The sequence below is a fragment of the Epinephelus lanceolatus genome, chromosome 22 (assembly GCF_041903045.1).
Source record: "Epinephelus lanceolatus isolate andai-2023 chromosome 22, ASM4190304v1, whole genome shotgun sequence".
NCBI classification, from domain to species: domain Eukaryota; kingdom Metazoa; phylum Chordata; class Actinopteri; order Perciformes; family Serranidae; genus Epinephelus; species Epinephelus lanceolatus.
In genome coordinates, this window is record NC_135755.1 from 29,658,275 (window position 1) to 29,679,323 (window position 21,049).

The 21,049-nt window shown below is 39.8% G+C and overlaps 3 protein-coding genes across 6 annotated transcripts; all 3 read left to right on the plus strand.

Annotated features, from left to right (window-relative positions):
* The first annotated feature begins 3,806 nt into the window (after nt 1–3,806).
* Nucleotides 3,807–6,239, plus strand: LOC117272913 (uncharacterized). Of its 2 annotated transcripts, XM_078164370.1 has the most exons (6): nt 3,807–3,915; nt 4,035–4,367; nt 4,537–4,578; nt 4,724–4,831; nt 5,083–5,117; nt 5,233–6,239. In XM_078164370.1, exons 1-6 carry the CDS (start codon nt 3,870–3,872, stop codon nt 5,332–5,334), a joined length of 666 nt encoding a protein of 221 aa, XP_078020496.1. In that variant the 5' UTR covers nt 3,807–3,869; the 3' UTR covers nt 5,335–6,239. The 2 variants fall into 2 exon arrangements, with proteins under 2 accessions (XP_078020496.1, XP_033507955.2); XM_033652064.2 differs by lacking the exon at nt 4,537–4,578.
* A 1,816-nt stretch (nt 6,240–8,055) lies between these two features.
* On the plus strand, nt 8,056–10,475 carry LOC117246372 (uncharacterized). Its single transcript, XM_033610233.2, has 5 exons — nt 8,056–8,340; nt 8,479–8,823; nt 8,928–9,038; nt 9,153–9,187; nt 9,332–10,475. The coding sequence occupies exons 1-5, from the start codon at nt 8,301–8,303 to the stop codon at nt 9,452–9,454; spliced, it is 654 nt and encodes a 217-aa protein (XP_033466124.2). The 5' UTR covers nt 8,056–8,300; the 3' UTR covers nt 9,455–10,475.
* Nucleotides 10,476–12,289: 1,814 nt separating this feature from the next.
* LOC144459763 (uncharacterized) lies at nt 12,290–18,885 on the plus strand. Of its 3 annotated transcripts, XM_078164371.1 has the most exons (5): nt 16,556–16,637; nt 16,753–17,076; nt 17,407–17,514; nt 18,112–18,146; nt 18,267–18,885. In XM_078164371.1, the coding sequence occupies exons 2-5, from the start codon at nt 16,899–16,901 to the stop codon at nt 18,387–18,389; spliced, it is 444 nt and encodes a 147-aa protein (XP_078020497.1). In that variant the 5' UTR covers nt 16,556–16,637; nt 16,753–16,898; the 3' UTR covers nt 18,390–18,885. The 3 variants fall into 3 exon arrangements, with proteins under 3 accessions (XP_078020499.1, XP_078020498.1, XP_078020497.1); XM_078164373.1 differs by lacking the exons at nt 16,556–16,637; nt 16,753–17,076 and adding an exon at nt 12,290–12,710; XM_078164372.1 differs by lacking the exons at nt 16,556–16,637; nt 16,753–17,076; nt 17,407–17,514; nt 18,112–18,146; nt 18,267–18,885 and adding exons at nt 12,327–12,710; nt 12,860–12,967; nt 13,230–13,264; nt 13,386–13,599.
* The last annotated feature ends 2,164 nt before the right edge of the window (nt 18,886–21,049 follow it).

Sequence of the window (21,049 nt, forward strand, 5' to 3'; positions counted from 1 at the left end):
GTTTCAAGTTCTTTTTCCTGGGAGGTGCAGCAGCCTTTTTTTCGGCAGAGGTCTGGATAAAAGTAAGGGTAGTGAAACTGAGGATAAGTTATGTTACTGATGCCAGCGCCACACCGAGGCAGGTAGACATGGGATACACTTGTATGCGACATCACATACTGAACCTTCAGTTTACTTAGGACGCTACAATACCAGAGTGACGGCACTTAACATGACTCCTGTGGTATGCTGAAGTTAAGCCTCATGCGCCCTCTAGTGGGGCATGAGGGCATTACATTTCCGGCCAGAAAACCCATTCACTTACAGTATGTCTGACGCACACTTGCTTGTAAATTGATGAAAACGGCCTTGTTTTTACTTTTAGGTGTCTTATAATTTGTTTATTTCAAAATGTAGAGAGTAACATTATGGTAGACAACTGTTTCTTTGGGGGGTTTTTTTTACCTGTAAACGGTAGATTACAGTAGATTATGGTAGATTATGCTTTTAGGTTTGCTTGACTTTGGAAACGCACAAGAATTCCTGGTCAGCAGAATGCAGCAATACTGAAGTTCAGTCAGTTCTTGGTCGGATATGCAACACGCTATCCTGCCACTAGAGGGCACGTGACCAACTTCCCGCTTGACCAATGTGTGCCGCTACTGGTATTGTAGGGTCCTAGGCAAGACATGCCCCACTCTGCCTCTGATTGGCTCCATTGGCTCCATATTTGTGTGTCTTGCCCACAGACTGTATATATATTAAGTGGATTTGAAGTGGACACTAAATAAATAGACACAACAAGGGCCGAGAAAAGAGACAGAGAGAGAACAGTGTTAAGTAGGAAGAGAGGGGACAGAGAGTGACATACTGATGTCACGTGTTATTTGCAGGACGTGTTCATGTTTTAATGTCCCAAAGAAAAGAAAATATGTTAATACAGGTCTCTTATTTTCATTGTTTGTATTATTGTCTTTTGACTGATGATGTCATGTTATTGGAGGACACGTTCAAATGTCACAATGTCTTCAAAAAAAAACAACATTTTTTTAGTAAACAGTTCAACTGAACTTTTCTAGCCTTTCAATTTGTTTCGCTGACAGTTTTTCTTATCACTGAGAAAATGCTGATTTGACATGAAGTCAAAAAATAAAAGTGGCTTTGCAACTAGCAAGCTACTCTTGCCATTTTCTCGTAGCTTAGCTTGCTATATTTCTCTGGGGATTGCTTCAACGTAATGGAACTTCATTTTGACATAGGATAACTGGCAGCTTAGCTCACTACATTTTCCAAGTCGCTTGTCCAACACTGCACACGCCCCCAACTGAGAAGCAGACAGGAGTACTGACACAGAAGCTGTGCAATGTACTGTTTTGGAGGGGTCAGCAGCAAAACATATTTTAGTCACCTCAAAAATCCATGGCATCCAATCCATGGCAGTCTGCTGTCATCTGTTAGGTCAAAGCTCTGTGAGAATAAAGTTTGGAATGAAGCCACAAAAACTGTATGACTTTGAACAGGTTCGACATTTTTGCAAAACAATGTGTCACATGCCTGAACTAAAAACACAATCTCTTTTAAAAAAGACTGCCAGTTGAATTTATAAAGAAAAACATTTCTGAAACCTACATGCCCAGTGTTGCAATTTGCACAGTTGGCACATATCTGTATCTTTACACTTCTGACAGACTTGAATACTACTTAACTGAATTAACTGAAAGAAAGTAGTTTCATGACTTGTTATATTATCTGGGGGGCTGGAGGGGGATGGTGTGGCAATATGGAGATGATAGTGTACATTTCCAGACAGTTGCTAGTGCAAGGCAGAATAGTGTTGCACTCACAAAACTCAGAAAGAGACAGGAATAGTTGTTGGGCTAGAGAGAGAAGTTCAAACTCTACCAAACACTGCATGAAATATGTGTGAATGGTTTCAGAGATTTGCAGAAATTGCCAGGCTCAAAACCACCAAATCTAATGTCAGAAAGCTGTTTCACAACACAACACTCACAAGAAACCGCATGCACTGTATCAGGTTTGTTGAGATATTTTTAATCTCTATAACCAAAGCAGAGAGGCTCAGTGTTCGACTACTGTATGGATACAGTAGTCGAACAATAAAGTATGTAAACACCTAACACCTTATCAAGTGTTCCTGCTAACAGCACTGTATGTTAAATATAGATAACCTACAGTGCAATTCTGAGTACATCATCATCTGTATTTGTATCTGTATCTGCTCAACCAACTAAATTGACCTTTTGCTAAGTTCCGCCACCAGATGCAAACTGGCCAATCATAACGTAGCATCGGGTCGGCTCAGACCAGGGTCCTACAACAACACAGCTGTGCTCCATTGACTCTAATGCAATCATTTCAGATTTCCTTCATTTTCAGGCTGGTTTTGTGGATGTGGAGCTAAATGTTGTGCCTGGGGCACGTCGTGTATTAATGATACTCGTTGCCTGGAGAGGCTGGAAAAAGATATTTCTTCCCTGTTCCAAAAGCAAAATCACACCCTGAAAAGTGTAGGGTTAGCTAGCTAGCTACTGAAGATATAGCCTACTGAATGTATACACATGCTGCTTTTGCTTTTTAATGATTATAACAGTGAAAAAAAGGCTGACCCTGCTGTACAGGAACAAGTGAAGGGAACATCCTGGATATATCCTTCAAACACAGACTGTAGACCCCTCTGTCTGCTTTTCTCTGGAATCACTATTTCTTTTTTCCAAATATATGATAATATTTCTTCAAGGAGTGCAGTTAGTTACAGGTTAGGCTCATTGCTTATTCTGACAGTTTGTCAGACTATAACAAACAAGCAGGACTTACCGAAAGGTCAATCATCTGTAACCGTGTATGGCCTGAAAATGGGTGAGGTTTCGATTTAAAGTCGGTGGGGAAGTTGTTATTTTAAGTATGAAACTGTTATCAGATGATCAGAACTTGGTATATTTATTATTTTTTAGAAAACTATTTACAAAACAATCTGAGAATCGAGCTTCAGATCATTTTGGATCACGTGAATAAGACAAAACGTGTCCCACAACATACAGTAAGGCTTGTTGTATTTTGCTGAGCTTTAAGAGGAGAGAGGAGTCAATGACGACGTTAAACAGTCATCAAAACAGGTTTTTCAACAATTGTGAATAACCGCAACCCAAAGAGGTCCTTGAGCGTACAGTCATAAAATGTGGCCAGGCTTACACCTGGTGGAGATAATTACGTAGTTCAGTTGTCATGGATACAATGACCTCTTCAGATGAAACACACATGCCTAGCATCTGTGTGGTAAACCACTAAAGTCTGTGAATAGATAACACATAGAAAAAAGGAAGTTTCTCACTTACAGAGCGTGACAATGTGAAGCTTCAGATACAGACACAAACATGCATCTTTCAGTCATTACATGAGTTTAAATTTTGCTGGTCTTTATGTTCTTCCTGTCTGGGCCTGTTAGTTTCCCAGTGTGTTATCTGTAGTTCTGTACGCTGCTATTCAAACAACCTCCAACAAGTCTTTTAAGGACTACATTTCCCAACATCTCTCAGCTGTCTGCTAAAGTCAGTTTATGGTGGAGGTTATGTGAATCTTATTTTGTATAAGAGGTTAAGATGGGACTGTCTTAGATAAAGGCCTTGATGTAGCTGATGTATATTTTTTAATTTGCTTTGAACATAACTTTGGTAGCTTAAAATGAATCAATAATAACTGTCTCAAATCTCCTGAGGCCATCATTCAGCATCATGACTCGTGTTACTGACAGCATGTATGTGCTCAATTTAACGACTGGATAAGAGAAAAAAAAAAGAAAGACCCGCCTCTTAAGTTGACAGCACCCTTCCTGGAGCACAGTTAGACGCTGCAGAGCTGCCATCGTACGCACTATGATGAAGTGTACCTTGATAAGAGCTTTAATCATCTGCAGCCTCGGTAAGTACTGCCAACATATTTCTCTCAACTCCATCACAACTAAAACATATTTGCATATTATTATATTTATTAAGAGGTGTTTTTATCTTCCTGTATCTCTCTTATCGTGTCTGTTTCAGGCTGGATCTCTGTCTCAGCTGCTGATTCTCAGACTGTGGAGGTCCAGTCTGGTAAAGAAGCAAATCTCACATGCTCTAAGTCGTCCGACTGTCCAACAGTGTGGTTCAGAGTGGTCAACAGAACCAAGGCCAGCTGGATCTCCACTATGTTCAACTCTACCAGCACTCCTATATACTGTGATGGATGTAAAAATGGAGCATTTGAAATGAGTTCCAACACCTCCGCTGCCTCTCTCAAAATGAAGAAAGTGAACGTATCTGACTCTGGACTGTATTTCTGTGTTGTTTTCACACAGAAAACAGTTTTGAGCACCACACATTTAAATGTTACGGGTAAGATTATTATCATCATTATTATTATTATTATTATTATTATTATTATTATTATTATTAGACCCATGTCTTTGTACATTTAATATTTGCCCATTGTCGTGTATAATTTTTGAAATGAGAGAGTTTTTAAGTAAAATGAAGAGTAAATGTATCTTCATGTTGTTAACAGGCAGTGATGAACCTCATGATGATGTTGACAGAAAGTCTAAAAGTTTTCTTTTGTTGTGTAGATTCACTGCTAGTGATTTTAAGACAATAACAATATGGCTTATTTCAGTTGTCAGTTTAATGTTCTCACAGTTATCAAGCCAGTAAGTGTAAAATAGAGTCTCACTATATCATCTTTCTTTCTTCAGAGTCTGATGATGTAACAAAGCTGATGAGTGTGATCCTGGGCGGTCTGACTGCTGTTCTCCTAACAGTCATCATTGGTCTGGTTGTTACAATCAGGAAACTTCAGAAAGGTACTTTCTAATGGATACTGTTTATACCTTGTGTTATTTATTTATTTTCCTTATTCTACATTTCAACATTGTGAATTAGAGTTTTGATCCTCTGTCCAAACCTGATTAGGACTGATTCTTTGGGCCTGATCAAAGCTCTAGTGTCGATATATTAAAATGCAAAATTCCATGTTGCCAAAACAGAACAACAGTTAAGTTTAAGGAAAATAATTGTCAGTTACCTGATTGCACATATTGTCTCTGTCATTCAGCTGCCAGTGGAGAACAGAATCCACCACAGTGTGAGGTGAATGAAGTGTTTTTGTTATTGTTTTATCATTTTAAATTATGTCTTGTCATGAGACCATCTGACTAAATTTCAGCTCGGAAAGACAAGTAAGAGTAAATATTGTGTTTTACAGAATCCGGGCTCTGATGATCTGAACTACGCAGCAGTGACGTTCTGTCAAAAAGGAAGAAGAAGAGAAGTGGAGCAGAATGTTGTGTATTCTTCTACTAGATAGGAAGATCAGGAAGCAACCTGAGGTGTTGTTCAGAGTAAAACTGATGCTTTGACATATTAATCTGCAGATGTGCTTTTGTGTTAGTGGTGGACTTACCATTACTGTGTCAAAAGAAAAAGAAATGTGAAGGCCTATTCCTAGTAATGTGTTCTATTCCTGTTCCTCTTTTGAAAGATGTAATCAGAGTACATCAATACAGAAAGTAGATATTTTAAATATTGACTTAATACTCTGAGTGTCTATACTGGTATGAGGAATAAAAATACAAAGATGCAGCAGCCATCCAGCTTTATGTTTCTTTTCATGTACTGTACATGTAACAAGTCTACTGTCTACTGTGGTAAGAAAACAGCGCTGTGGGTACCAGCCTAAAGAGAAGTCTCAACCACAGGAGGACTGGCCTTCAGCTGAGTTCCATTTATTTTAATGTGTTACTTTTGTAATGTAGCATCAGCTGCAAAACAAACTTTGTACATACATAGTTGGCTGCAGGCAAACCATTCGACTTTGTGAATTAGTGTGTTCAACTTGTTAACTTTGTTACTTAGGAGGGCTTTTGAACCAGTTTTGAGTTTGTGAATATAAGTTTGTATCGTAGTGTACTTTATAGTGTTATTAGTTGGTTTTCTGGTACTCTTTTGTTCGGTCACTATAGAGCTCTTCTAAGCAGTTTAAGTAGGAGTGAGGAGCCCTCTTTGTTTGGCATTGTTCTGGTTTTTTTTTCTCTTGTTTCATATTTTATGAGTCTAGGTGAGAAACTTGTCTTTTGTTTAATGGGGTTTTTTTTGTTAGGTAAGTTTGGGCCAATAACTCGGGCCAGTAACTTAGGGCCATAAGTTTTGTTTGTTGTTTTGGGCACTGTTTATCTCTGAAGTCTAATAAACTGCTCACTTCATTTTCTGAAATACTGTGTAGCTGGCCTTTCTTCAGAGTGGGGAGTCACCCTACATGTTATGTGTAGGTTCCTCTAGACATAACTTAACAACACATAAAACATGGCTTAATAGTGACAACATGAAGTACAAAATTCGTCTCATTATAACTCACGTGGTTTAAACACAAAACAAATATGTTTTGCTAGTCACATTTTCCCCATGAGCGGCGTTTTTCTCTACTCACATGAAGCCAGCAACAATGGCAACATTTAGTCCACCAAAGGTGACATTACAAAGTCAGCTTCATTATGACAAGGTTTACCTACTAGACACATTTTCCCCCAACATATACAATGCTAACATTATTAGCATAAGTCTTAGACATTTTACATTGCATAAATTAACCAAGGAGCTAGCGGACTTTTCAACTACTCACAAGAACGTGGGAACAACAGCAACATTTAATTGAAGTAACATTACAAAATTTGGCTCAATTATGACTCACAATATTCACAGACAAAACAAGGCCATGTTTACCCCACACATACAACATGCTAATGTTATTAGCATTAGCCTATGACATTTCCAATTGCATAAATTAGCCTAGTAGCTAGCAGACTTTTCCTTTTACTCATGTGAAGCCAGGATAAATCACACATATGACTTCAAATGCTATTTTGTAGGAGCTTTATTGTCTTTGCAACTTATTGTTTATCTGTGAAATAAAAATACATACAAGCTTCATTTACAGTGAGGGAAATTGTTTTCAGTTTACAATAATTAACAGGAGGTCTGCGTCACCACAGCTCAGCCTGCAGCCATTCATTTAAAAAAAAAAAAAAAAAGCAAAATCCAGCAACTGACGACCCAAAGATAAACAATCCACTTTTTCTCTACCCACAAATACCCATACCTTTCCTAACACTCTCCTAACATAATTATCAATCAGCTACACCTTGTGGCATCACCTTAGCTGCACATGATTGGTGGAACAAATGACAATCAATAAAACAACCAATCAGATGCACAGAACATAGAACAGTCCTGCCTTGTCATTCAGTGGCCCTCTAACAATCAGTGTTAAAGGGACAGGTCACCCCAAAACCCTGTCTTAATTTAGGTGGTGCTCCAATTTAATTCTACATTCTAGCCAAGGTCTGTCTCTCACTTATTGTGTTTGCCTTAGAGCTCAAATCTGACAATAAAAGAATATGATTGGTGTTTGATGGAGCAGGAGTCAGAGAGAGCTGTCTGTCTGCAGCGCCGCTGTGGAGGAGTGAGGTACACATCACTTGTTGACAGGAAGACACAGCACAGTGTGGTGGGAGTGCAACCGAGGTAAAATCCATGAGGCCTTTTGACTCCAGGCTCTGTGAGAATAAAGTCTGAAATATGCTGTCCATCTACCTGTTGTTACCCATCATGCTTCTGAGGCGACACGCAGCACTGTCTGTATCTGTATCATTAATGTGGTGTGAACCAGAGGAAGGTCTGCCTTCAGCTCTCTGCATCATAACCACACACAACAAACATATTTATGTTCCCACAGAGTAAAAGTCACATATGTTTATCTTCATACAGTGAAGGTATTTTTGTATTATTAGATGCTGTTAGTGGTTAATTACTCTCAAACGCAGTCACTGCTCCTCTCATCACACTCAACAGACTCACCACTCACACAAACAAGATCATTGGAGCGGTGCATGAAATACAAAATGAGTGAGAGAATGAAAGAATAAATGAACTACAGGGTCAAACTTCTATAGAGTTATGTGCCAGCATCAGTCCAGTGATCTATTCAGTGCTATATGTCGGATATGTGAGTACTCTGACACATCTTTTTTAGACTTATAGACTTTTGCTAAAACATTACCTTGATAATGTAAAGTGTTATCAGATAAGATAATAACTTTGTCTTGTTCTCCTTGCAGCTGTTACCTTGCAACCATGGTCGTGACAGTATTCACATTGTGAGACTGAGCAGCCGGAAAACCAACAGAACAGCCCACCTCTTTACGTAGAGACCAGTCTTACTGGAGCACAGTGCAGTTACAGACATAGCAGCCGTGCAGCCATACTGTACACACAAAGATGAGCTTCACCTTGATAACAGCTTTGCTCTGGACCTGCAGTAAGTACACTTTTTTTCTTAGTACAAGAACTGCAGTAATCTACTGAAGCTAAAATCTAAACTTTCATGGACAACGTAATTTACATACATTGTGTTAAATTTTAAGTTTATGTATTCACATCATGTTGTTTGTTTCAGGTTTGATCTCCGTCTCTGTTTCGGAGTTCCACACTGTGGAGGTCCAGCCTGGTGAACAGGTCACACTCATGTGCTCCAACTTTACCAGTTTTATCTCTCACATATTCTGGTTCAGACTGACCAGGAGAGCCAACATCAGCTGTATCTCCTCTATGTGGAGCTCTGATATAGACGCTTCATTCTGTGATGGATTTCAAAATGGCAAATTTAATATGACCTCCAACACCACTACCCTCTTTCTCACCATCAAACCAGTGGATGTGTCTGACTCTGGACTGTATTTCTGTGGACTTAATGCAAATGGAAACCCAGTAACTGTCAGTGCAACATATTTAAATGTTCAAGGTAAGAATATTTTCTTTACATCAGCAAGAGTCACATATGTGCCCTCAACTCGCAAGAGGTAAAATATGATACAAATAGTTTTATGTAATGACCTGTTGTTGCAGAGGTGTCTGCTGAAATAACGAGCCTGACGAGTGTGATCCTGGGTGCTCTGCTTATTTTCCTCGTTGCAGTCATCATTGGTCTGGCTGTCAAAATCAGGAAACTTCATCCAGGTACTTATATGTTTTTATTTAAGTGCAAATGCAAAACTTGCTGTTTGCCAGAAAGTATTAACAGCTGTGTGTTTGAGACGTTAAGTGACCAGATGTTGTGTTTCTGTCATTCAGCTCATACAGAGGGACAGAATCTACACCACAGTGAGGTCCTCACATTTTAACCTTATTAACATTGATCAAAGTGTATTTTATGTGATGACTGGTCCAAGTCCTTTCTCATTTTATGATATGATGTTTAATGACAAACTCAGCCATGTAAGATGAGTGACTGTAAATATGTTTATTTACAGAACCTGGGCTCTGATGATGTGAACTATGCAGCACTGAGTTTCCATCAAAGAGCAAAAAGCAGCAGAAGGCCTCCATCAGAGAACCAGCTGGAGACACATGTTGTGTATGCTGCCACCAGATAGACTCTGGAAACATCTGGAACTGCAGCTCAGGAAACTGATACTGAAAGAAGACCGCCACTGTGATAAAAAAAAACAAAATCAAATTTTGTGATAAAGATTCTTCATTCATGCAGATTTTATTTCTTCTTTTCAGCCAAAGTCTTCTTCTTACTCATTGTGTTTGTCATAGATGTTAATCTGAGAACAATGTTTATAATTGGTGTTTGATGGAGGAAGAGTCAGTCGGGACATCGATGACTGTTCTCATTTCCTTACAGTTCGACGGAGGTCTGCAGCAGTGAGTAAGGTACACATCACTTGTTTGACAGGAAGAGACCACACAGTGTGGTCTGAGGTGAAAATCATAAGGGCTGTTAACTCAAAGCTTTGTGAGAATTAAATCTGAAATCCAGCAGTGAAGACTTGTGTGCTGTCTTCTGTCAAGTAGGCAAAGTAAGAAAAGAATAAAATGCGTCAACATTAGAACTGAATAATTAAACTGTAATATCAAATCATGCATGTGTCTATATTTATGTTAAATGTCTGAATTAAAAAAAATGGGTTGTATTTAAAAATTCTTTTTGTTCGTGCAGCAAAAAACTCTGATTTTTTTCATCCAACAACAAAAAGCATCAGGAGTTCTGCATCAGAGAGAGAAGTGGAGCCAAATGTTAGTTACACTGCCACCTGACAGATTTAGGAAGCAGCTGGAACTGCAGCTCAAAGTGGAGCTGATGCTTTGTCACGTTAACCTGCTGCTGTGCTTTGTATGGGTGGCTGTGGGTTACAGTCACTTCACCTCTAACCTGTGTCTTCTTTTCTCTCACTGAGTTATTGTGGTTTGCCTCAGAGCTCAAATCTGAGAACAAACAAATGTGATTTCTTTTTTTTTTTGTTTTGGTTCCTGCTGTTGAGTTGCCTGTAACTTATGTTGCTGCCTGTTTTGGCCATGACACTCTTAAAACAGAAATGATTGATCTCAAAAGGTTTTTCTGGTTAAAGAAAGGTTAGTGAATAAAATAATGACCTGTGGAGTCTGTATCTGTGGAGAACCTGTATTTTCTTATTTCCTTGTTACTTTGCTGTTTTTGGGACCTTTGTGGGTTTCAGTCTGGGGGTAGTGACGGCTCCTGCCAATAGCAGCAGAGGTCAGGACTCCATAAAACATAGCCACCAGGTTCCTTTGCTGTCTTCGTCTCTCTCTTCTGCTCTGTTGATGGGAACTGCAGGTCTGTGTATTGAGTATGAGGTTGAGCTGTACACACACAGAGCAGAGGAGCCAAGCTGACAGGATGAAGCGAAAATCGGGCAATGCAGCACCTTCCTGCAGGGGTGTGCGGACCTTTGGGTGTGTTTATATTTGAGTCAAGATGGAAGTAAAGATAACAATGAACAGGGACTAATTCATCTGGTATTGTGCCTAACTTTAGTGGATCTTAACATAACAGGTATGGAGTTAATCTGCAGATGCTCAGGTTAAAAGTGAGACCATACTTTTCTATGGACGTAAGTTTTGAATCACAACAAAGGCCAAATTGTGCCCTGCAACAGATGGTAAGGCTTGTTGTCTTTAGTTGTTTCTGGATAATTTGCAGTTCCTTCCTGCTGGTTCAGAGGAGTGAGGAGTGAGCAGTCAGTGACAGTATAAAACAGTCAGTAAAATAGATTTTTCATCAATTGTAAATAGCCACAACCATGAGAGGTCCTTGAACATACAGTCATGAATATGCACACAACATATTAGGCTGATTGGCCCAGTAGTTTGTGAGATTAGCTCACGCCTAGTGCAGGCGCAGTTGTCATTTTCACGCCCTGCGCCCTCATCGTCTATCTATAATGAACTTGCGCTTCTCTGGGTGTGTTGGTCTAAAAATGAGGAGTGGTCAGGCGCAGTCATGGCGCGTTGCTAGTTAGATGGCGTAAAAAGCAAATGCGCCAGTGACCAACAAAAACCTGGTCTAAAGTCAACGGCGCAGTATTTCGCTGTTAAACAAGTTAGTAATATGCGTCTCTAGGCGGGTGCACAACGCGCGTGCACTCTGCTCAGACACACACGGAGCAGCCACACATGCAAAAGATAGCAAATAAAAATATATTTACAATGTGAAAGGTTATTATTGTGCACATTAAAATATTTATCAGAAACACGTTTTAATGGTCAGTCATTAATCAGAATGATCTAATCGCAGTAATAATGATCATCATTATCCGGGAGGTCCAAGCTCGCAGTGTCCGAATATACGGAACTGCGAGCAGACCTCCACGGGCTGATGTTGCATAGCCTGTAAAATGAACTTGTCTTTCCCAATTGAATTGTGATCATTTTGGCATGTAAATCACAAAATCAAAGATGTGAAAACGTTTCATAAACTTTATTATGACATAAACACAACAATAACCAGCTTCTGTTAACTAAAAACGTAAACTTATAGCCCTACAAGTACAAATGTATATGTAAAAGAAAAAGCTTTTAGAACGTAAAACTGAAGATCATCTTGTCAGGAGGAGGAGGAAGAGGAGGAGGAGGATGACCCCAGCTCCGCAGCCAGCGCGCAGCCAGACCGGACGGGCCCGGGTGCAGCGTTTCTCTCGTGCGCACATGCTCTCTCTTTCTCTCTCGCAGTCTCACTCTGTTTCTTTTCTTTTGACTTTTCTAAGATGACAGATGCTGAATATATACTCCCTATCTGATGCTGTGGCTGTTTGTGGCTGGCTGAGAGGGATGTGAACTCATTAGTTTGCAGCTGTGTTAATCAAATCAGTTTGGGTTTCCATTATGTGTGTCAATTGAGCAAAAATGTGGGAGGAGATAGGTTTAATAAGTTTTACAGTTTCTGAAAAAAACAGAGTGATGGACTTCATAATTTTTAATAGGTTTAAATGTACAAAAGTTTCTCCAGTATTGGGGCTACAGTTTGATGAAAGTTGTGAAGTTGTAGCACGTATGGTTGATTTGTTATGAATTTTCAAAGTTTTGAACTTTAGAAGCTTGCTGTAGCGCCACCATCAGGACTATTGGCTTGAGTTTACAGCTGAGGATATCTGGCATGAGACTGGACCTTTGTGCAAAGTTTGGTGAGTTTTCACCCATGGGAAGTATGATTTCCTCGGAAGAAGAAGAAGAAGAAGAAGAAGAAGAAGAAAGAAGAAGAATACCTGGGATTACAATAGTGTCCTGGCAGCTTAGCTGCCCAGACCCTAATTAAGAGTAAATGTATCTTCATGTTGTTAACAGGCAGTGATGAACCTCATGATGATGTTGACAGAAAGCCTAAAAGTAAGTTTTCTTTTGTTGTGTAGATTCACTGCTAGTGATTTTAAGACAATAACAATATGGCTTATTTCAGTTGTCAGTTTAATGTTCTCACAGTTATCAAGCCAGTAAGTGTAAAATAGAGTCTCACTGTATCATCTTTCTTTCTTCAGAGTCTGATGATGTAACAAAGCTGATGAGTGTGATCCTGGGCGTTCTGACTGCTGTTCTCCTAACAGTCATCATTGGTCTGGTTGTTACAATCAGGAAACTTCAGAAAGGTACTTTCTAATGGATACTGTTTATACCTTGTTTTATTTTTATTTATTCATTTTCCTTATTCTACACTCTAATGGTGTGTGAATTATAGCTTTGATCCTCTGTCCAAACCTGATTGGACTTAATTCTTTGGACATGATCAAAGCTCTAGTGTCGATATATTAAAAGAATTCAAAATGTCATGTTGCCAAAACAGAATAGCAGCAAAGTTTTAGGACAATGATTGTCAGTTACCTGATTGCACATATTGTCTCTGTCATTCAGCTGCCAGTGAAGAACAGAATCCACCACAGCGTGAGGTAAATCAAGTGTTTTTATTTACTTAATTTTTAATTATGTGTTGTCGTCCAAGGAGAGCATTTGACATTTCTCTACATTTAGCTTGGACAGACAAGTGACTGTAGATATTGTGTTTTACAGAATCTGGGCTCTGATGATCTGAAAGACGCAGCAGTGAGTTTGTATTTACCAACAGTGAGGAACAGGAGGCCTGCATCACAGAGAGAAGTGGAGACTCATGTTATTTATGCTGCCCGCAGATAGACTCAGAGAGGAACTGATGCTTTTATCACATTAATCTGCTGCTATGTTCTTTTGAGGCTGGATGGGAGGAGTTACTATTCTTTAATGTAAAAAAAAAAGAAAGTCAAATGAAATCAATAAACATGATCTCTCTCTCTCTCTCTCTCTCTCTCTCTCTCTCTCTCTCTCTCTCTCTCTCTCTCTCTCTCTCTCTGTGTGTGTGTGTTTTGCTATCTGATTTAGTGACTGTCAATACTGGCTGACTGTGATCACATTCTACACTTTTGTAAAACATTAATGTTGAAACTGGATCTTTTAACTGTGATGTCAATGTGTCACATGCCTGAATTGAAAATACGATATATTTAAAAAGATTTCTGGTTGTATTTATGAATATGGGAATTTCTGATGCTCATTGTTGCACTTTGCACTGTGGTGACACACAGCACTGTCTGCATCAGGGAGATATCTGTACCTTTACACCTCTGACAGACTCAGGCACTACTTTATCTTCACATGGTTGATAAGCATCTATCTAGCTTGTGAAAAGATGCCTGAAGCAGAGTGACAGTTTCACATCCTCATATGAAACCATTCACTCTACAGTGAATTTATGACACCTACATGCCCAGTGCTGCACTTTAAACTGTCTGCATCGGGGAAATATCTGTACCTTTTCACTTTTGACAGACTTTAACACTATTTTATCTTCACATACAGTACAGGCCAAAAGTTTGGACACACTCATTCAATGTGTTTTCTTTATTTTCATGACTATTTACATTGTAGATTCTCACTGAAGGCATCAAAACTATGAATGAACACATGTGGAGTTATGTACTTAACAAAAAAAGGTGAAATAACTGAAAACATATTTTATATTCTAGTTTCTTCAAAATAGCCACCCTTTGCTCTGATTACTGCTTTGCACACTCTTGGCATTCTCTCCATGAGCTTCAAGAGGTAGTCACCTGAAATGGTTTCCACTTCACAGGTGTGCCTTATCAGGGTTAATTAGTGGAATTTCTTGCTTTATCAATGAGGTTGGGACCATCAGTTGTGTTGTGCAGAAGTCAGGTTAATACACAGCCGACAGCCCTATTGGACAACTGTTAAAATTCATATTATGGCAAGAACCAATCAGCTAACTAAAGAAAAACGAGTGGCCATCATTACTTTAAGAAATGAAGGTCAGTCAGTCTGGAAAATTGCAAAAACTTTAAATGTGTCCCCAAGTGGAGTCGCAAAAACCATCAAGCGCTACAACCAAACTGGCACACATGAGGACCAACCCAGGAAAGGAAGACCAAGAGTCACCTCTGCTTCTGAGGATAAGTTCATCCGAGTCACCAGCCTCAGAAATCGCAAGTTAACAGCAGCTCAGATCAGAGACCAGATGAATGCCACACAGAGTTCTAGCAGCAGACCCATCTCTAGAACAACTGTTAAGAGGAGACTGCGCCAATCAGGCCTTCATGGTCAAATAGCTGCTAGGAAACCACTGCTAAGGAGAGGCAACAAGCAGAAGAGATTTGTTTGGGCCAAGAAACACAAGGAATGGACATTAGACCAGTGGAAATCTGTGCTTTGGTCTGATGAGTCCAAATTTGAGATCTTTGGTTCCAACCGCCGTGTCTTTGTGAGACGCAGAAAAGGTGAACGGATGGATTCCACATGCCTGGTTCCCACTGTGAAGCATGGAGGAGGAGGTGTGATGGTGTGGGGGTGTTTTGCTGGTGACACTGTTGGGGATTTATTCAAAATTGAAGGCACACTGAACCAGCATGGCTACCACAGCATCCTGCAGCGACATGCCATCCCATGCGGTTTGCGTTTAGTTGGACGATCATTTATTTTTCAACAGGACAATGACCCCAAACACACCTCCAGGCTGTGTAAGGGCTATTTGACCAAGAAGGAGAGTGATGGAGTGCTGCGGCAGATGACCTGGCCTCCACAGTCACCGGACCTGAACCCAATCGAGATGGTTTGGGGTGAGCTGGACCGCAGAGTGAAGGCAAAGGGGCCAATAAGTGCTAAACACCTCTGGGAACTCCTTCAAGACTGTTGGAAAACCATTTCAGGTGACTACCTCTTGAAGCTCATGGAGAGAATGCCAAGAGTGTGCAAAGCAGTAATCAGAGCAAAGGGTGGTTATTTCGAAGAAACTAGAATATAAAACATGTTTTCAGTTATTTCACCTTTTTTTGTTAAGTACATAACTCCACATGTGTTCATTCATAGTTTTGATGCCTTCAGTGAGAATCTACAATGTAAATAGTCATGAAAATAAAGAAAACGCATTGAATGAGAAGGTGTGTCCAAACTTTTGGCCTGTACTGTATGTAAAAGTATGTTGAGGCCCCGATCACACAGAAAGCGTTTTACAGGTTGGAAAACGCGAGGCACACCACACTGACTTTTTTTATTATTCTAAATTGAATGCACTAGTGGAAAAATGCTTACTGGGCCGATTTATTGTTGCCAGGCAACCACCCCATCATTTCCTTACCCTAACCCTCCTGTGTAGGCAATCTACCTTTTTTTTTTTTTTCTATTTCCTAAAATGTTCAGGCAGAGGGTACTTGCTGTAGCTCTAGTTGAGGGTGAGAGACTGTCAGCAAATATTATGTTGGGCACAGGGAAATGAAAGATCTGTGTGGATACATGAGACCCTAAAAAAGAGGGTTCATCACAGGGAGTACCAGTATCAGTAGGTATGGAGATAATGACGCACATTTCCAGACAGTCTCTCCTAGAAGGTAGAACAGTATTGAACTTGGTTGTTCACACACTAAATGACTAAAATAGTTGTTGGGCTACAGAGAAAAGATCAAACCCTGCCAGTGTCTCACCTCAGTACAGCTGGCCAATTGCTGCATGAAGTGGATGTGAATGGTTACACAAGTTTTTGGACTCATATCCCACACTCGCACATCAGGAAGATGTTTCACAAGACATCATGACTCGTGTTACTGACGGCATGTATGTGCTCAATTTAACAACTGGATAAGAGAGAAAAAGAAAGACCCGCCTCTTAAGTTGACAGCACCCTTCCTGGAGCACAGTTACACGTTGCAGAGCTGCCATCGTACACACTATGATGAAGTGTACCTTGATAACAGTTTTAATCATCTGCAGCCTCGGGAAGTACTGCCAACATATTTCTCTCAACTCCATCACAACTAAAACACATTTGCATATTATTATATTTATTAAGAGGTGTTTTTATCTTCCTGTATCTCTCTTATCGTGTCTGTTTCAGGCTGGATCTCTGTCTCAGCTGCTGATTCTCAGACTGTGGAGGTCCAGTCTGGTAAAGAAGTCTCTCTCACATGCTCTAAGAAGTCTGACTCTCCAACAGTGTGGTTCAGAGTGGTCAACAGAACCAAGGCCAGCTGGATCTCCACTATGCTCGGCTCTAACAATGTTCCTTCGTACTGTGATGGATGTCAAAGTGGAAAATTTGAAATGAGTTCCGACACTCTCAAAATGAAGACAGTGGCTGTATCTGACTCTGGACTGTATTACTGTGTTGTTTACAGCAGTGGACAGACATTTTTCACCACCACACATTTAAATGTTGAAGGTAAGAGTATTATATAATCCATGTCTTTAAAAATTTTCTAATTTAATAAGTGATCTTAAAGAACCCATGTGACTAATTGATTTTCATAACGAGAGTGATACAATTTTTTCCAACTAAAATCAAGAGTAAATATTTTTGAAAGACAGTGATGATGATGATGATGATGATGATGATGACAGAAAGTCTAAAAGTAAAATTTTTTTCATTGTGTAGATTCACTGCTGGTGATTTTAAGATATAAAAAAACAGTATGCTAACTCATTCAATTTAATGGTTTCACGGTTCTCAAGTGTAAAATAGAGTCTCACTGTATCATCTTTCTTTCTTCAGAGTCTGATGATGTAACAAAGCTGATGAGTGTGATCCTGGGCGGTCTGACTGCTGTTCTCCTAACAGTCATCATTGGTCTGGTTGTTACAATCAGGAAACTTCAGAAAGGTACTTTCTAATAGTTCCTGTTTCTATCTTGTTTCATTTTTTATTCTACATTTCTAATGTTGTGTGAATTAGAGCTTTGATCCTCTGCCCAAACCTGATTGGACCAGACCCTGCTGGGCTCAGAACAGGCTGTAATTTCTGATCATTCTCTCGGCTTGAGTCAGATCAGGTTCTCTAAAGTGAATTTCCTGCTGTTAGAGCTTTCTATTTATGTATGAATTAACAAACAGTTAATAAGTTTCACTCTCACTGCGCCTGTTGCTGAGGATATTTAAAGAACACACTCTGTGTCACAAATGTCTGGTACAGCACTGAAAAGACTTTACTTTACAATAGCTTGTAATAAATGTTAAACACGCACACAAAACAAATTACAGTGGAAACTCAGGTTTGCTGCCGTGGTTTGGGCTCAGGTCGTGCTTGAACAGAAATATGCGGATACGTGTCAGGTCGGCCTGATTCTTTGGGCCTGATCAAAGCTCTAGTGTCGATATATATTAAAATACAAAATTCCATGTTGCCAAAACAGAATGACAGTTAAGTTTTAGGACAATGATTGTCAGTTACCTGATTGCACATATTGTCTCTGTCATTCAGCTGCCAGTGAAGAACAGAATCCACCACAGCATGAGGTAAATCAGTGTTTTTATTTACTTAATTTTTAATTATGTGTTGTCGTCCAAGGAGAGCATTTGACATTTCTCTACATTTAGCTTGGACAGACAAGTGACTGTAGATATTGTGTTTTACAGAATCTGGGCTCTGATGATCTGAAAGACGCAGCAGTGAGTTTGTATTTACCAACAGTGAGGAACAGGAGGCCTGCATCACAGAGAGAAGTGGAGACTCATGTTATTTATGCTGCCCGCAGATAGACTCAGAGAGGAACTGATGCTTTTATCACATTAATCTGCTGCTGTGTTCTTTTGAGGCTGGATGGGAGGAGTTACTATTCTTTAATGTAAAAAAAAAAAGTCAAATGAAATCAATAAACATGATCTTTGTCAGAGTGCTTTACTCTCTCTGTCTCTCTCTCTCTCTCTCTCTCTCTCTCTCTCTCTCTCTCTCTGCGTTTTGCTATCTGATTTGGTGACTGTCAATAAACAACAGATAGATGGAGGTCTGCAGCAGTGGAGGAGTGACTGAGGTACACCTCACTCGTTTGACAGGTAGAGACAGCACAGTGTGGTCTGAGAACAGCTGAGGTGAACATCATGAGGCCTGTTAGATCAGAGCTCTGTGAGAATAAAAGTCTTCATGAAGCAGTGAATACTGGCTGACTGTGATCACATTCTACACTTTTGTAAAACGTCAATGTTGAAACTGGATCTTTTAACTGTGATGTCAATGTGTCACATGCCTGAATTAAAAATACGATATATTTAAAAAGATTTCTGGTTGTATTTATGAATATGGGAATTTCTGATGCTCATTGTTGCACTTTGCACTGTGGTGACACACAGCACTGTCTGCATCAGGGAGATATCTGTACCTTTACACCACTGACAGGCTCAGGCACTACTTTATCTTCACATAATGTAAAGGCATGTTAAGGCATGACAGTTCACAGCAGAGCTACAGCAGGTGCAGCTCCCATCCATCTCCACTGTCATATGTTTTCTCAGTGTAGCTGCCTGCGTGTTACCTGACAAATGTCAAACCCTTGTTCCTAACTACTTATTTAGAAAAATAATCACATGACTGTAACACACTGTACTGTAACAACTCAACAATAGAAAGACATTAGTTTCATTACTTGTTACATGTGCTAGTGCTGTAACTCTGCACAGCTGACCAATCACTGCATGAAATAAGTGTGAATGGTTTCAGAGAGTTACAGAAAGTGTCACACTCCGATCCCCCCAATCAGACGTCAGAAAGCTGTTTCACAACACAACACTCACAAGAGACCACATGTACTGTATCAATTTTGCTGAGACATTTCTAATTTCTATAACCAAAATAGCGAGGCTCAGTGATCGACTGCTGGGAGTATGTGAGTATGTATGGATATGTAGAGCAGTGGAAACACAGATCTTCACACTCAAACACCACACACCTAATCAAGTCTTCCTGCTAACAGGCACTGTATGTTAGATTTTGATAATACATGACGTAACTCTGAGGATGAATTAGGGATGAACGATTATATCATTATCCTTATTTGTATCTGTATCTTCTCAGCCAACTAAATTATCTGTATCCGTGTCTGTACCCAGAATGGGTGGGGTTTAAATCAGAAGTAGGTGTGGCTTAAATTAGAAATGGGTAACCTAACCAGAATTTGAGCATAGTGTTATTTCAGGCAGGACATGATGTCAAGCTCAGCTCACATCCCAGCTACATCAGCTGATCTCATGCAGCCAATCAGCTGATGGAGCAGCTGACAGATCACATGATTCCTTTCTATGCAACTATTGGCGAATCTCATTCAGGATGCCCTATTTAAACTGCTCTGGCCTGCCTACTGTTGCTGCTTCCTCTGCAAGCTGCTTTGCAACCTGCCTCCACCCCAGCTCCTCCTTTTCATGCTGTGTCTGACTTATCAATGTCATTTCTGTTTGTCATTGATGCTGCTCTGTTCTGTTCCCGGGGTCTTTGCTGCTGCTCTCCCTGCCTTAGGCTTTCTACAGTATGTAAGCGCATGGAAGGGCAGAGAGATGTGCTCTCTCCGCCTCATGCTTTCCATGCAGGCATGTGGAAGAGGCTTTCTGCGTAGGCCAGAGGAAAGGCAGAGAGGCCCCAGAACAGAGCCATACCGCCAAATATACTAGTACTGCAAATGGAAATAAAGTTTTCTTTGACTAAAGTGTTCCTGACCAAAGCCTGAAACTGATATCAGATGATCAAAACTTGGTATATTTATTATTTATTACAAAACTATTTCCAAAACAATCTGAGAATTGAGCTTAAGATCATTTTTGATCACAGGAGAAAGACACTGAACACAGCTACCCAAATTACTTTTTTTCATTGAGATAATACTCATACTCATAAAAAGAACATTATCTGTGCCTGATAGTATTTTCATCTAAGAATATAACTAAAACACAGACACAGAACTTTGATTCATGGATTCATAACTGGACTTTTAACAGTATTAACTTTGTCCATAGGCCACAACACAACAAAATGGAAAATAACAACAATAAACACAATCAAAAGAGACAAAAAAGATACAATTTAACTGCAGAGACAAGCATAAATATCAAGGAAAAAATATCAAGTGCAGCAAACAGAACAAAACTGGTTTGCAGCCGGACCGCAGAGCGTTGTGGCTGGTGGAATTTTCCCTCCTGGTTCCATAATATTCAAGATGACAGCAAAGATCACAACAACAGGGATAAACAAGAATAATTTCTCGTATTGTGCCTAACTTTAGTGAATCATAACACATTGGGTATGAAATTAATCTGCAGATGCTCCGGTTTAAAATGAGACCAAATTTCTCCATTGATGTCACTTCTTGAACCACAACAAGGTAAAAGGTGTCCTGCAACAGACTTGCTGGTTCAGAGGAGTGAGGAGTCAGCAG